The 17,337-nt window shown below is 40.1% G+C and overlaps 1 protein-coding gene across 6 annotated transcripts in view; it reads left to right on the top strand.

Annotated features, from left to right (window-relative positions):
- ADAM22 (ADAM metallopeptidase domain 22) overlaps window positions 1-17,337 on the top strand; it is a 135,495-nt gene that overhangs the window by 65,773 nt on the left and 52,385 nt on the right. For all 6 annotated transcript variants that reach the window (XM_054815010.1, XM_054815006.1, XM_054815004.1 and 3 more), the window contains exons 5-7: window positions 10,764-10,846; window positions 15,360-15,423; window positions 16,052-16,121. In XM_054815010.1, coding sequence (XP_054670985.1) covers window positions 10,764-10,846; window positions 15,360-15,423; window positions 16,052-16,121 — 217 coding nt within the window. The remainder of the gene's footprint in view (window positions 1-10,763; window positions 10,847-15,359; window positions 15,424-16,051; window positions 16,122-17,337) is intronic.

Here is a 17,337-nt window from a genome sequence, read left to right as displayed (position 1 = left end):
GCCTAAATTCCCTCTGGTAGCAAACAGAATAATCAATTAATAAGAAAGAGTAAAACCCTTCATGCATTGCCTTTTCCTGATTGTGTCAGTCCAGATCATCCTGTGCTCACAGCACATAAATACTCAACCTGAGTATACTTAATGTTGCTGCAGTATATCTCTGTGTCCTTTTATCTCTCTCTTTCTCTCTCTCTTTTTTTTTGGGTTATCATTCTGTCACTGATGCCATCAGTGAGATGAAAGGCAAAAACCAGCTATAGTGTGGAGTAATTCACATCACTGGATTTTTCTCCCTCAGAAGGAACAGCTGATACCTATTCAGTGACATTTTCTCATGTAAAATGTTTCAGTTTTCCTCTTTGGAGAGTGTACAAATGTATGTTTCTGCCTGTATTCCCCCCAAACATTGGACAATTCTATGAGTTCTTAGAAAACTGCTTTCTGAAAAAAATTAAACAATGAAAATAATTCAGATCGCAGTCAGAGAACTTGCACAGGTAGAGTTGTGGTAGATAAATGCCATGAGTTTTTGATGGCATGTTTAAATATAACTAGAAGGAACTATATTTCATAGGCAATCCTAAAATTCTTAAGTGTGGTGGTGTAAACACAGTATGTGTATTATGGGCACAAAATTACAGCAAGAGTGCTCACAGCATAAAGGAACGTTGCTTTTTGCTTCTACTTCACAGCATGTTCATAATCATGATAGCATTGAACAACATAAATGGAGCAATATTAAATGCTAGGTACTGTTTTTTCTCTATTTTAGTGTTGTCAGAGAAGCTCTGGCCAAACTCACCTGGTGGTTTAAGATTGCCTTGTGGCTTTGTGTCCCAAGCTGTGCTGAGCCACATTGCTGGCCCCCACGGTGCTCAGCCACTGCCTGTGCTGCAGTGAGCGTGGGTAGAGTAGTGCCCAGTGCCTTCCTTCAAACCGCCTGCCGCCATCCTGTCGAGCTGGGGTGCCCCAGCAGGGCTTCATTGTCCGCAGTGGCTCTAGCAGAGGTGCTGTCATTGCAGTTTGGGGAATGAGGGTTGTGGGGCAAATGCATTTTAATGCTGCACAGCAAAGCAGAGCCCTTAGTTTGCAAAAATAGTCATTATTTCCTTTTTTTTTTTGTGTATATTGTTTGGCTAGTAGCATGTGCAAAATGCCTATTACCGTAGCTTATGGCTATTTTAATGCCTGTGCACCAGAAGGGAAAATTATTGTTCTTCATTGCCTTGCTGTGATTAAACTCTCGGCTTCTGTGTGCCATGATGTGCATTTGAAGGGCTCTTTAAATGCCCTTTTTAGGGAAATAATACAGAAGGGAGAAAAATACGAAAATCTTGAAAGGCCAGAGTGGGCTGGGGACCCTTGACATGATGGATATTGTTGGGTTTTTTAAACTCCCTCCTTCAAATCTGGTCTGCTTGAGGAGTTGTTAAGGTACAATTCCTTTACTGAGGGCAGCATTTGTGTCTGTCACATCTTAGTGCCTGTATTTGATGAGACCTTATCCTAAGTAGCATTCCAACATTTTGCTGTATGAACTGATCATAAGGCTACAATAAATTGTGGTGGGGCCAGAATAAACACCGAGCCAGTGAGCAGGTCATTTTTATCATTGACTGGTATGTTTCCAATCTTAGAGCAAGGTCCTTCCACCAGCATCTTCCAGTTTTAAGGGCATCCACTCTCTGAGCTCCGTAGAAGAATCTCTTAATTTTTCTTCAGCTTTTGATAACTCATCATTTTGTAACCAAAGAGGAAGGCGTTTCAACTTGCCAGAAAAGCCCGTATGCTAAACAGGCTTTCCTGTGAGGGACTACATTTTCCTCCTGAAAACTGGAGCACCAGTTCGGCTGGCGGGACAGGATGGGAGTGTAGCGCAGGGAGGCTCTGCTCTGGGAAGCTGGAGCCTGGGGCTGGTGGGGAGCTGTGTGTGCGTGGACCCGGAGCTTGCACAACCTGGTGATGAGCCCTTGGGGGGAGAAAAGAAACTGAAAAAGGAATAAATCATAAATAATGCAGGAATTATATATGCCTATTTCTGGCAGGGCTTTTTCAGTTGTGTCCGGAGACTAGAGAAGATGTTAGTACCAGAAAAATCACTCTCTTGCTTGTTTGAGAGAAGATTTTGAATAAGGGTTCCCATAATGTTGTCAGAGCTCCTCTCCCCTACTCCCTCAACAGAACTCTGCTTGCCTCATGGCAAATTATTAATAAATCTAGGCCACAATCTACTTTTTAGTGATAGCAATAAACTAGCCAAAGAAGAGCTGACAAGGAGTCTGTGAGTCTGACATGGTTTAGCAGGGGATTCCTGCAAGGTTGATCTTCAGACTGCTCTCATCAAATGTTTTCATTAACAACGTAGGTAAAAAAAAAAAAAGTATATGTATATAAATGAAATTTTCTAGCAGTACAAAACAGAAGCATTGCAGTGTACAGAAGGATCAGATGGAGAACTGGCTTTGACCAATGGAGTAAATAAAAATGAGGTGAAATCACATAGAACAAATGGCAACTTCTTTCACTTAAGGACTAATTATGGACATTTTTTCTCTATGATGGGAGTTTATAAATTGAAAGTTCCACAAGGAGAAGATCAGAGTGTAGTAGTGGAGCAGGGAATGACTGTATGGTTCATACTTTACAGGATGCTTCCATCACGAAGGGAACTGTGGTCCCAGAGTATGCTGGTCAAATTACTTCCTGTATATTTTGGCTAGAATTAATGTTACTGTATGCACCCTGATGAAGAGTGGACAAAATTTTAAATTTCTGTGTGTTTTCAGTTACTCTGGACATCTTTTTTTTCAGCAGTGTCATGCTGCCACACTGAGTCGACAAGCATTGAGAAATATCTCACTTTCCTGTTTTAGCATTGTCTGAATTATGAAGGCAATTCCTTTGGGATTTAGTAAAATGTAGTATCTTCTGTGGGGTGCTGGGGCAAGATAATCAGCCATCATATATAATGTATTTGCCTGACCTAATGGCCCTGCAGACCGGCACTTCTAATGTACATTTGTATTAACATTTTTTTAATCTCTTTTTATCTCCCTGCTATTACTAGCTTACTTTCTACATAGATCCTGCTACTGAGAAGGAGGAAATTAAATGTGGCAGCTTTCAGTATTAGGAGTCCTTCCCAGGCCATGTTTTTGAAATATACTACACTATAATGAATCTCAGATCATGACTCATGTAGGATCTTGCAGGTTTAATTATCTTGTCTTCCTTTTCCTGGTGACATAAAAAAATAAATCCAGTGTTTTTAGCTAGGCCTGGAGGGGAAAAATTGTCAGAAAGTGAAAGCCATCAAGAGCTTAAAATGTACATCCCATTGTGGATGTGAGCCCCAGTGATGAAGTCATGGTTCTGCTGAAGTAAGAAGTTGGGTGACTTTGTGACCTCCTGAGTACTCTCTGCTGCAGTTTTCACATGCCCCAGAGGGAAGGCAGCAGCCCAGTGCTTGAATTTGTAGAGAAGTCCTCTCAGACTTTGTGCACCTCATGAGTTATTTTCCATAAGCTACAACATACAGCATACATAGGCAGAGAGTGGCATCAACCAAATGTTCTGTAAACTCAGACCGTGCAAGGACTGAGTATAGCTGAGAGAAATTAACTATTGCTATAACATTAAAGAACATTAAATCCCTTTGTAGATGCTCTTATTAGAAACTAAAAGTATCTTTTTGGGTTAAACTTAATCCCTTTGAGGGAGAATTAAGCTAAGCAAACTGAAGCTGCTGTACTTCCAAAAGACCACTTCCATGCAAGACTTCAGTGTGCTTTAGCTTGACATCTTTACTTACTTGATCTTGACTTCTGTAAATAGCTTTGCCTAGACACACCTGTTGTTCCCTATGGATACCGAACTGGCACTGTATTATATACAGTAGGTTAATGTTTCTAGACACAGTCTCAAGTTCTGAATTCTCATTTAAAGAAAAGTTCCTGTCATTCAGAAATAATGAGCCAATAAGGAAATCTAATTAGTATTTTTCTTCATTTTACTCAGAACTTTTTCTTCTTCTGAATGATTGGTATCCATGTAGGTGTGCCAACCTCTCATCTTCTGTGTTGTGTTTATAGTGATATTGTACATCATGTGCTTATAGCTTGGCTTCAGACTAGGAGTAAGCTGATGAACTGATGTGACCAATTAGTATGGGTAGATTATAAAGAATTTTCATATAGTCCCTTAAAATGTTTGCTCCCTTTTCCCTATGTACAGGCATGCAAGAACAGGGCAAAATGACTGTCATTAAAATTACTTGTATACCATGACTCACAGACACTAGGCACTGCTACAAGAGCCGACAACAGAGTAGGCAGGAAGAGGTAACCAACCTTGTTGTCCTCTGCCTGATCTTTATCTGGCAGCTTATAATTAAAATAGTTTTCTCTAACACCAAGGTAAGGCAAAGCAAGTCAAGAGGCTGTTTCCCAAGCAGATGCCAAGGCAGCTCCCAGACCAGATGGCATTGTGCTGGCATGAGCTCTCTGTCCACACCCTGCAGCTACATTCGTGGAGCATCTTCTCTCGTAGCTACTGGGCAGTAAACACAAGCCTCATTTGGCCTCGATAGCACACGCCATCTGCTGAAAGCGCTTGCCATGAGTCACCAATGGCCATTGGAGCGAGTCACCTGTGTGCAGGATCCTGTCACGTACATGTGTGTCTGTGTTTTTTAAGAGTGCTGCCAACAGTCTTTAAACATGGGCATTTTGTGGACAAGCCTTAGAAATGGTGATGCTTTAGCCTAATTTTGGAATCCATATTTCTGATTTCAGAATCTGAAATAGCGTTATAACCTAATGTCACTACAGCACGTTGGCTCTGAGTTATGTATGAGTACATGTGATAGCTGTCCTCCTACAGAGGGAAAGCAGTGTTCACATTTTCAAAACAGTAGGCTTTCACGAGTCTATAGTACACCGTAGCTAAGTCCAGAGACCTACTCTGCAAAGAGGTGATGCCAGGGTCCCTGGAGCTGTTGCTGAGCTGGGTAAGGGCTGAGCCCAGGGCTCTGCCGCAGGACAGCCCCGCCAGCTGGCCCCTGCCGTTGCACATGTCAATTAAAAGAGATTTTCTTTCAATGCAGTTACACAGATGAAAGTGCCATTTTGACTTTTCTATTTAAAAATAGAAACCCATCCATAACAAGTAATTTTCTGCCGTAGAAGTCAGTGACAGCATGCGCATTTTCTTCTTCAGTTGCTCTTTCTCATGCAGTCTTAGTTATCACTGGGCCAAAACTTGTACAAGCATCAATAATTTGTAAATAGATCTGAGCAATTGCTAAGGAAGCAGTTTTAAAACTCGTGACTGCACAAAGGGTAGCTCTTGAAAATGCTAATCATTATCTGGCACTTCATAGAGTGGTGGTGTGGTCATTAGCTTGCCTTTTGGGAGCTTTCTGCTGCAAGGAAAGAGGGATCTGTGTTACTGTGACCTGAGCTAGACCAGCAATCTCCTTTCCTTTGGATTAATGAGTGTTAAAATAGGAATATGTAGCTGCTGGAAGAAGGAAGTTATTAATTTGAGGGTCAGTGCCTGAGTGTAGCATGAGTTTTAATGGCCAGCACCTCTCCTAATTGCAGAAAATTGCTTACTTGAAGATCTGATGTCGGGTGTTATTTGAAAGCAGATGAATGTACATCCTTAATTTTCCTCCCCTGGGAAGGTCATAGTGTCTCTGAGGTGAATAACAAATACTGTCAGTGTATGGTCAGCAGATGCTTTCTTCACTGAGACTGCAGAGAAGAGTGAACTGCCGCCATCACTGACTGTCGTGGCTGTTTTTTTGCTTTACTTATTTCTCCCCTTCATTGTGAATAGCAGTTAATGTGTTTTTCATCTCTTCTGTGATTTCTTAGCAGCTGGTGCCTCTCTGGGCAGGGATCTACTATCTTAAAGGATAGAAATGGGGACAGATTTTATTTGCATTGCTAAAAATCTCATTTTTTAATATCTTTGCCACACTACCTACCCAGACAGGCTGCAGGGAAACTTGGACTGAAATGGGCTGAAAATTAATCCATCTGAATTGGTAGGAAGTTATTACATTTTTAGGTCCCCAAATTAATAGACTTCTTATTAAACATCTATGTATTCTGTATTGCTCTTGGAAGTCACCGGTAAGGCTGTGAGGTTTCATGAAGGAAAGAGAACTTAGGCAGTTGTCCATTTCCTCAGTTCAGTGCCACGCACGTTGGCAGAAAATTTGCCTTGTGTCATGCTAATGACAGCACGAACAGTGGTTGTGCACCTTGTGGAGGCAAAAATGTTGAACTTCTCTCTGCTGCAGCATTAGACTGCTTTTGCGTATGATGTGAGTGCGTGCATGTGTATGTTGCAGGCCTATGTTACAGGCATTGTCACCGGGCTGACCTTGTCTCACGGAGATGATATTTAGCCTAATTTTCTCCCAGACTCTACATTGGCCAAGTTCGGTTTCAGAGCAGAAAGGGGTAATTGTGCTGCTCACACTGATGGCTGGCATATGTTAGAAGAACAGTCTTATTTCCTCTTCATCTTAACACTAAACCATTCCCCAGTAGCTGACAAAGGCCAGTGTGGAGGTTTGATTTGCTGAGATGGGCAATTATTGCCTGCTTTTGAGAGAGCAGAGCGCTCTAATAGCTACAGGAAGCCAATAGCTCTTCACAAAACACCCTTGATGCTCTGGACTGAACTGTTATTGGTAATGGTGCTAATTTCAGCTCTTGGGGGAAGTCTTAATTTTCATATGGGACCAGAATATTTTTAGGAAAAAATGAAGATTTTTTTTTCAACTCCTGTCTCACCACTACAGCTACCAATGGAGATGAGAGACAACCCCAGTCCTTCAGTGAGTGTTTCCAAGAGCAGAGAAAAAGAAGATAGACGTGATGATTATGTTCAATCTTTTGGTGGTCTTAGATCTCCCATGTACTGCGATTCTTCCTGTAGTACAGTGTATTTTATTACAACACCTGCTATAAAGGATCTTTAGTACATGTCAAAACCAACAGGATTGCAGGATTTCAGCCTCAGCACTACAGAGGCAATGACGGTAAACTTCTTGTCCAAAATTACATGTACCCTAAAGAAAACACTGACCTGTAGAGGCCCTTCAGTCAGTTGTCCCGACTCTCAGTACAGAATCAGTCCCAGATTTTGTACTTTTAAGTGCTTTTTCTCTTCACAAGTTTTGTGAACTGTTGAAAACGAGTATCCCAAAAGTACAATATACAATTTGCACCCTCCCCACCATATGCCACATGTTACTGGCATGTTTTATCTGCTTGAGACACTGTTAGGGAGTGCTAAGCAATCACTCTTCCCAGAGCCATCCACTGCTAGTGCTGTCTGCATCACCTCCTATTTCCTTGCTGAGATTCTAACAGTCTTCAGAACTTCATTTAGGAGTATCCTGACAGCAGGATTTCTTACACTGAAGAGTTCTCTTCAAAAAAACCCAACACACCGCTAGTGCGTCAAGTACTTGGAAATAGCTATTTTCATTTAAGCCCCTTGAATTTTATTAACTGGCTTGAGGTGACTTACATTACGTTGATAGGAACGTAAGTCCATGTGTAAAAAATATTCCCCAGATGTTCATACATAGAAATAAATGTTTTGTAGTTGTAAGAATTGGTCCCCGAGACAGAGAAGATCAGAGTTATATTTCTGTCTCTGCCAGAATTACTGTGAACTTCAGTAGATCAGTGACTTGAATTTATTTGATTAAATAGAATAGAATTTGTGTCTGAGTTGTGTTTTTCCTAGGCAAAACTTTAGAGCTGTTTTTGTTATATTTTACTTTTCTAGATCTGTATGCGTAAAAATTTGTTCATAGATTTATTATGGAATAAATTAATTTGGAGGTACTATCATGGGGCATTTATTTGATTCTCATTAAGAAGATCAAAACACACTTTTGAGCCACAAACTTGGATTCTTAGTATGAAAAATGGTCCTCCTGGTTACAAGGACAAGGTTTTGCAAACTAATGTAGCCTAAGATTCTACTTCTGGTACATATTAACTACATTTTCTGAGAACAAACCAATTTGTGTAATTACTCCAAATTCCTTCCACAGGTAGAACTCTGTACAACTCCCTACTGATAGTCTTTTCAATATTATTCCCATATTCATGTGCTTAGTCCAGTTGCATCTTTTACAGGAATACTACTGCAAGAGTTCTGTTGAGCATATTTTATTACTCATAAGGTTTTAGCTAATCCATATAGTTTGATTGTTAGTTTTGTTATTAGCTTACTGGAGTCTCTCTTTGTTCACTTTTTGTTCATATATTCTGGAAAGACCTGAAAGCCTTAAGCAGTACTGTGATCCTGTAGTGGGGGACATCCTACAGACTGAAAGAAAGAAAATCTCAAAGGAAGAGAGCTTAAAGTAACTAAGATGGTGGCTAAAATGCATGTGAGTGCAAAGCAGAAACTCAGACCATTTCCTTTTCACTTGTACTCCGAGTCCCAAACACTTGATGGTCCTGATAAATGCTGGTCCAAGGGTGATGGGTCATATGTCTTCTGCCAGACACCCAGCTGTAGCCTGGTATGGAGGGTTGGTCCCGGAGCTTCTCATGGACGTGAGCCAGATAAACATGAGTGCAGCCTGTCGAACATTACCTGTATGGCACTAGTAGCATTTTCCTGCAGACATATTAGTAGAGAGGTGCCCATGGTGGGTAGCGTGACACTCACTCTGCAGGTCAGTTTGGTGAAGATGTGCTCTGTCTGTACCAGATACACAGAGGAAAAGATGCTGAGGTGGATAGGCAGTGGAGGTGACTGCTGTCACTGCAGCAAGTGAAAGGAAGTGGTATGTAGAAGAGAGGAAATAATGAGATTGAAAAAAAAGTGTAACACTTTTAACAGAAGATATGCCAGAAGATTCTCCTCGCAAAGTGAAGCAACAAGCCTGCCAGATAGTGTCAGACTTGTAGTCTGTCGGATGAGGTGTTGCATGTCTCTATAGCGCTGCTGTTGATGGTCAGAGCATCCAGGTGCGCTGGCACTGAGTGCTTTGGGGTCCAACAGCAGCATGGCATGCAGAAATGCCCTGGAGAAGATTGTGAGGAGGAACTAACGATTTCCAGTGACCAGGTTGAGATCAGGTCTCTTTCCCTGTGAGCTGCCACACACTGATAGACTCCTAGGCTCTCTTAAGGAGAGCACCTCAGAGCAGAGGTACCCATACAAAAATAGTTTGCACGCCTTATAGAAAACAGAACAGGATTCTCTGATCAAAACATGAAACTACCAACATATTTTATGTGTTTTCTTGCCTTTTGCCTGATCTTGATTTTTTTTTCATATTTGAAAAATAAAATCCAAGAACATTTAATGTCAGATGTTCAAAATGACTGTGCTATGCATCATACAAGTGACTGCCATCTTCTGAAAAAAGCAGTAATTGCAATGCCTTTCCCTCCCTGCAGTAAATGGACATAAATATTCACATGACTGAGTACATTAGGCTAGGTAGATTATACATACATTTGCTGGTAGGGAATAGAAATAATAAAGTGTTGTTATTTAAAAAAAAAAAAAAGCACTGAAAATCATCTTCATAGTCCTTTAATCAACGGTAGTGCAGTAATATCACATAGCTGAATTTGGCAAGGCACTAATAGGTAAGTTCCTCTGCAGGGTAGAGTGGCAGTGAGAATTTAAGGGATGTTTGAATTGTTTTTTCGAATTTTGCATACAAATACTGACATTGTGCAATACTGAATACCTTCAGTGCGTGTGCAGTAGGGCTTACTTTGCTATTAGTTTGACTTCTGTGAAACTAAGGGAGGGGTTATTTGAGTAAGGTGTGCTGGATTCGGTTTGAAAGGTGTATATTATTATTATTTGATAAGCATACCTTTCTCCTCAGAATTTGGAGGAAATTGCCTTATCCTCAGAGCAGAGTTCATCTTGTCCAATGTAGCCATGTGCAGACCAAGTGTTGAGTCTAAGCCGACTATTTCCAACTCTTTTCCTAGTCAATGAAGCACTTCTGAAGTCATTTGTCTCTGAAAGCTGTCTCAGGATGCCAGGGATTTCACAGTAAAAATATCTCCATTCGGTGTAGAGAGTTGAAATGATGATGTTTGTCTAGGTACCAAACCTAGACAAGTAGATGGGATGAAAACCCTTGTGAGTGATAGTCAATTCTTGGTGCCATGTCAGTGGGTTATCATAGAATCATAGAATGGTTTGGGTTGGAAGGGACCTCAAAGATCATCTAGTTCCAACCCCTCTGCCATGGGCAGGGACACCCTCCATTAGACCAGGTTGCCCAAAGCCCCATCCAGCCTGGCCTTGAACACTTCCAGGGATGGGGCATCCACAGCTTCTGTGGGCAACCTGTTCCAGTGCCTCACCACCCTCACAGTAAAGAATTTCTTCCTAATATCTAATCTAAATCTACCTTCTTTCAGTTTAAAACCATTACCCCTCATCCTGTCACTACATGCCCTTGTAACCAGTCCCTCTCCAGCTTTCCTGTGGGGCTCTTCAGGTGCAGGAAGGCTGCTATAAGGTCTCCCTGGAGCCTTCTCTTCTCCAGGCTGAACAACCCCAACTCTCTCAGCCTGTCCTCATAGGAGAGGTGCTCCAGCCCTCTGATCATCTTCGTGGCCCTTCTCTGGACTTAAAGTTGGCAATGGGTTGGCAATGTATTTATGAAAAAGCAGTGTTTGACAGGATGGAGTGTGATACTGTGGGATGTCCTGTGGATTTACGCTCTCAATTTCCAATTTCAGGGAGGAGAACATTGCTATTATCAGGGAGAAATTCGAGGAAATCCTGTATCATTTGTTGCCTTGTCAACATGCCATGGATTACAGTAAGTCTGCTGTTTTGTTTTTACTGGCCTTTGCTTATTAGTCTTTTGAGCAAAATAAAGCTGTTTGTAGTACAGTAAGTGCTATTTATTTTCCTACTAGTTTGGTACCAATATTAAGTACTCAACGATCTTTAGAGAAAATGGGTTTAATTTGAACCTTGCAAAAGCCTTGTTTGTTTGTTTTCAGAATTTACTGACAAAGCATGCAAGTTTCTTTTCTTTTTTTTTTTAAACTGAGGACATACGACAGTGGCCAGGTATTATTTTAAGATAATTTATTATAGAGATAGAAGAGTAAAAGTAGCTGAAAAAATCCTATTCTATAAGAATAAAAACCACTGCCAGTATTTACATGAAACATTTGGAAATTATGTTCTTTTCTTTTGCTACAATGATGTATTTTCTTTTTATTTTCTGCTCTCTTTACAAAGGAATGTGTCAGTTTAGAGTTTCCCTTGTCCTATGCATTTTCTTCACAGAATTGCTGGCCTTAAGTTGTGTGCATGGGATAAATACCTTTGATATAGTAAAATCTTGGAAAATCTGGAAGAAAGGATATAAAATTGTGCAATAATTTTTTTAAAGTACATCATTTTAGTGGTAATATCATTAAAGTGTCTGTCATCTGAAGGTTACATGGAGCTGGGTGTTGATTGTACAGCTTTTGGACCTGTCTACTTTTGGCACTATTGAAAGATGCTAGTCAGATTTTCAGAGCAACCAAGTGACTTCAGTGTCTGTTGAATCTGGGAATTACAGGATCTCAGCGCTTTTGATACTGAGATCAGTTTGAAAAGTCATGGCTGCAAGTGAGCCTGTGTGGAGATTACCTGAGCTTTGCCTTTTTCTGGGGAAGAAGGGCTTAGCTGATGGAAATCTTCAGCTTTTTGTCTGTCTGCAACTATTCTGTAGTTTTGGTATCAACCATATAAGTACACATATTTAAGCAGTGTCTTTCTTTTATATTTGTATATTCTTTGTTAGTAAGGGGGAGAATGCATGCAGAAGGCTTGTCATCCTTGCACTTGTCTGATTTACAGCTGTGTTTATCTCTTTTATGATCAAGGTTGAGCAGCTCAAGAAACCTGAGCCTAGTTTCAGTATGGACAGTAAGCCTAAAAATAGTAGCATCCTAATGCATCCTAAGCCACTGCATGGCTTCCATTAGCAGTGATCCATTAGGTCTTGGCCCCTACTAACTCCTAGGAGAAAAATCAGAAAGGAAGGAGAGCCTGCATATGTCCTTTCACGCCCTCCTTTTGTGGGTTTGTTCTTAAGACTGACCCTCCTGCTGCCTGATATTCGAATTGTTCCCTTCTAGCAGTTACGTGATGAAAGATGCATTTTTTCCCTGTGTAATTCAGCTCCCCCTTGAGAGAAGATGCGATATGAAGCTTACTATAGCAGACTGGTAATTCCAGTGTGAGAAAGTAATGTTTTCCTGAGCTGTATTAAACTTACATTCTCTGACACTGCATTTCCATCATTACAATTAGCTCCTCCACAATCTATTTTAAATACTAAGTAATTACTAGAAACTTACACTGGCAATCAGAGCTCCTTAGTTCCAACCACAGTTTGGAGTGTCTCGCTGGAATAAGGGAAGCTGGGGAGAGTTATCTTCTAATAAGGTCTGCAGGGCAGGAGCTTTGCTTTCATGAATTTTAGGAAGTGCATAAGACAGAACAGATGCCTTTAATAGAATAACAAGCTTCATATTACCAAAGTTCATGCTAATCTCCTCTCTTACTTATTAGTACCCCTAGATCTTGGCCAGTAACAGCAGAATTTTCCATACATGTGAGATGATGTTGTGGTTTTTTAATTATAAATTATGAGTTCTTCTGGTGGTAATGTCTATGTTGTGATCTTCCTTTTATTACTTAAATTAATTGGATGACTGATAGACTACTTAAAATTAATAATTTCTTCTCTTCTTAATGACTTTGCTAATGAAAAATATATCTCTGCAACCTTAACTCTGAGCAAGCCATTTTGTTTGGATTTTTTTTATTGTTGTTGTTTTCTGTGGCATATGCAGTAACCACAGTTTCCTATGAGTTAACACAAAAAACTTTGAATGCAAAACACACGGGTTGCTGGGATATAAACAAGCTATAGTCAGGCACGGCTTGCAGTCCTGTGTTTCAAGGCAAGTTGCACAGACACCAGGTTGGTCTATGATTTTGCTGCCCACTGGTGGTGAATATAAAAACTGCTGTTACTACTGCAAATCAGACTTTAACGACTACAAATTTGTTTGTTTGAAGAACATACATAATCAAAATTCAGGTTTTTGAAATGGCCTGTGTTTTGCTATTGCTTTCTCTCTCACACATCCATGACTGTGTGATTTGTTCACAGAGCACTGGACTATTGAAGTCAGTTGGAAAAGAGGCATGAATGCTTTGAGTCGGCAAGTCAGATCTGTAGGTCAGCCATGACTATTATTCTTGTCACTGTTGAGTGACTTGCTAAGAGGTCAGTGCTGCTGGGTGCACCAGTGGCACGAGAAGCTGTTTGCTGATAGCACTTTGTCTTGCAGACTGTGCTGAAGTAAAATTGCAATTAGAGGGAAGGAAGTTTTGCCTGATTAAGAGCTGCAAGATGTTCCCAAATCTCATCTTATTCCCAGGCAAAGAAGCTTCAGCAGATGCTAGAATATTTACATTAAGCTATGTAGACGGTATTTATTTCTAAAGAATAGGCACAGGTAATTTGAAAGGTGAAACAGCTTTAAATTGGAGATACGCTCATGGTCACACTTGATGTACGTTATACAGTCAGTAACCCAAGCTACTTCTGTGAATGCTACATGGTTAATCCTGTAAGTGAATGATATTAAGAGAAGTATGCTCATCAATAGCTGTAATGGTTTACAAGCTTAATATATGCTTTTATTTCTTAATAGTCAGCAAAAGAATGACAGTATTTTACTGACTACATCTGGTCCTGTGCAGAACCAAAATCAGTTTTGCTGGGAAAAAAAAAAAAGTTGCATAAGAAAAAAGAAAAATATCCAATTTTGTTGTTTATAATTCTAGTGGGGTTTTTTTCATGCCTAGAAGTTTGCTAAAGAGTAATCTAAATAAATAAATAATCTCGCTTTCATGCTGCTGTTGTGTACTATGTGCCAAGTCTGAACTTACAGCTCATATTTCTGGCCAAGTTTAAAGCCCTTAGCAGTGGCACTTTGAAAGGGACATGCTGATACAGCCTAATCCCAATGATGCGTGTATGCCACTGCAATAAAGGCAAAAATGTTTAAAAAAAAATGCTGATTTGGTTGAAGATCAGAATGGTAGTGATATAAAAAATGCCCTTTGGTTTTATGCTCTTACAGAGTAATGTCTGTATCAATGCTTTCTTTTAAGGTGCAATTCAACCACACTTGTGCATCCTGTGTTATGTTAAGGACTAAACCTCAGTACACTCTTTACCTAAGTAAATAAGGTAACTCTTAATAGAAAACACCCTTGCAGGAATAGACCTCACCTTTGCTGTACATTCGAGTGGTAATGCAAAAGCATCTAGTGTTACTGCCACAGACTATCTTCTTCTGTTTAGAGAGCCTTAACAGTTCAGTTTGTTCTTCATTTAGAGTTGAACTGTGTGTTGGAATTTAATATAGAAAATTGGTGACTGTGTGTGGGCAAGCAAGGTGTTTGATTTTCTGGGATACATAGCAGTGCGCTTATCATGAATGACCTTCAAATTTCTGTGGTTGAGAAGATTTTATGCCATTAAGAAAGAGAACAAGAGTACCATGGCTATGGCAGAAGGCTTGGTCCTCTATATCTCTTTTAATCCCAACCAGTTGGAAGCCTGTCTGATGGGATTTCCTGTCTTCTTATCATGACCATCATATAATGTCCATATTGATATGATAATGTATATAGCTATTAATATATCTTAGAAATATAAACTTAAACTAACTCAATTTAAAAAGAAAATACTATCTGTCATAATTATTATTGCTGAAATGCCCCAAACAGCCCCCTATGCCCAAAAGAGCCCGTTATGCCCTTTGTACTTGGTACTATGTAAAATTACTGAGGAGAAAGTTAATTAAAATCATTAAAACCTAAGGATCAATTCAATTCAATAATGTTTTTATTTGGGGGAAAGCTGTGCGCATATTCCAAATACACGTGTTCCTAAAGACAGGCCCCTTATTTATCTGTTGCAGGTAGATCTCTCTTGCATGGGAGTGGGGGCTCCGGACTGGATTTTCAGTTGGCTAAATTAGCCAATTTTTGTGGTGTTTATATGTGTTGTAGAGAAGCTTTGGGGAATAAAGAAGAGTCTGTATCACCATGGGGGAGAATATCTTTTTCTGAAGTGAAGAAACCAAAGATTTACTCAGAATTACATTCAGTTCCTGAAACCATTTTTAACTGCTTCTTTTTCTAAACATTTGAATTTTTAAATTACATGAACTTTTTAAACTTACTTCCATGTTGCACTAGTATTTGCTTATTAAATCAGAATTTATATTTCCTGCTCTTGACAGTGGGATGTTCTATGATGGAAATCATACTTACCTTATTGAGCCAGATGAAAACTACACTTCAGATGTAAGTAGAACTTATAGAAGTCCTGCTGTGTTGTTTGTTGAATACAGACATTCATGGGTACAGGGCAGATGTAAGGCTCTAGGACCAAAGGGTCATCCCCTCATTCTCAACTCATTTACCTCATACAAAAGTAGACCTCCAAAAATTAGGCAGTGGCATGTGTATATGTGTGTACTCCGTAACACTTGGATGTAGAGCAGTGCAGCACCAGAGGGTGACGAGGGTCCCCTGGAGCCAGCAGAAGCCTGTGGGTGCCCTGTCCCCTTCTCTGGCACTTCCCACTCTGGATTCGTTACATCCCTCTCCTCCTGTCTTGGCCTCAGCTCCAGTTCAGCAGCTCCTGTGACCCTCATTGATGTTCCCTGGGCAGCTTTCTTAGGCCTAGCTCTAAGCGTGCTCAGCCACTCTGATGTACTCAGATATTTCAAATAAAAGATGATTAACTGTGGTGTTAGCGATCACATCACAGTTAGGAAAAGGAGAAGAGTGTAGAATAATGGTGCCTTGCAACTTGCATGTTTACTGATGTAGGCGTTCGGTAACAAGGACCTTTGGAACTGTCTAGTTAATGCTTGTGAGATGGATTAGTTTATCCAGATTTAATACAGGCAATTATTTACTATTTCAGGATGACTTCCATTTCCACTCTGTTTACAAATCCAAGTTGATAGAGTTCCCTTCGGATGACCTGCCATCTGGTATGCTTTTTTTAATATTCATGACTTACTGACTTGTTGTAGTCTAAGGCCAAATTTGTTAATTGTGTTTGATAGATAATCTTCTGATAGTATATTGGTTTTTTGTATACCTCTTCTTTTTCCCAATTAATAAAAAAGGACTGAAAAAAAAAGAATCTGAAGCACTGAAAGCACTGGAAAAGACCCTGAAGCACTGAAAAAAACCTGAATCCAATGAATCAAACCTCTCCTAGACCTTTATTTTGTGATATATGTTTCTCTTAACAAGTCGTGCTGTCTGTGGACTATGTTATATGCTAGTAGTTGTAGAACGGAAAGAACTAACGTAGCCTAAAGATGATGAAAATAAACCCCACATTGCCAGTGGTTGATAACTCTTCATGGATTTTTCCTTTTTTGGATACAGGGTGAGTACCATGGTGTGAGCATAAGCCTGGGAGACAAGAACTTGCCAAATGTCGTTGCTGTTTAGTGACTCTCTCATCTCCAGTCCGTTCAGCATCTTTCACCGTACTGGCTGTAGTGCGGGTCATGCATTTCAGTACAAATGAATTTGGAGGCAGAAGTGGTTTCAAGTGCTTGTAGTGATGAATCCCCACAGTTTATATTGTGTGTGGAAGGAGAAGTGGTTTTTTTTTTTTTTAAATGAGTTTTCATCTGAGAAGTTGGCTTGTTAATTGAAGCTAAAATTGCAGTATTTATGGCATATCCCCATTCTGTCAAGGATTTGGCAGTTTTACAGATGCATTTTCCTACTTTACAAAATATATCCCAGATAAATAAAACTGGCCTTCATAGACACTGTCATTTTGGTAGAAACCACCTATAGACTAATTTCTTCAGGAGAGTTACAAATGTTAGTCATCTTGTTACAAACTATTTGTCCTATGGTAACAGTTGGATCTGGAATCTTGCGGTGCTGAGTACTGCACATAGATGGGTCCTTCCCTGGAGCACAGTGTGCAGGTTTGCTAGTTGTTAGGCAAACAATGTAGAATCATTCAGAGAGGTAACGAGAAAAAACAAGGGAAATTGCTACAATTGGGTTACCTTGATTTCAGTTCTGAAGAAGCAATCTTTCTGAGTCTAAACAAACAGTATCCCAGCTTGGTGCCTCATGTCCTCTGCTGATGATTGCCCAGGCAAGGTGGAGGAGGTGTTGGGATGGAGAGGCAGCACAAAAGGCTCATCCAGTGCAAGACATTGACATCTGTAT

Source organism: Grus americana, chromosome 2 (genome assembly GCF_028858705.1).
Source record: "Grus americana isolate bGruAme1 chromosome 2, bGruAme1.mat, whole genome shotgun sequence".
In the NCBI taxonomy this organism is placed as follows: Eukaryota; Metazoa; Chordata; class Aves; order Gruiformes; family Gruidae; genus Grus; species Grus americana.
The sequence above is the reverse complement of the archived record's forward strand: the minus strand, read 5'-3'. Positions and strand labels throughout refer to the sequence as shown.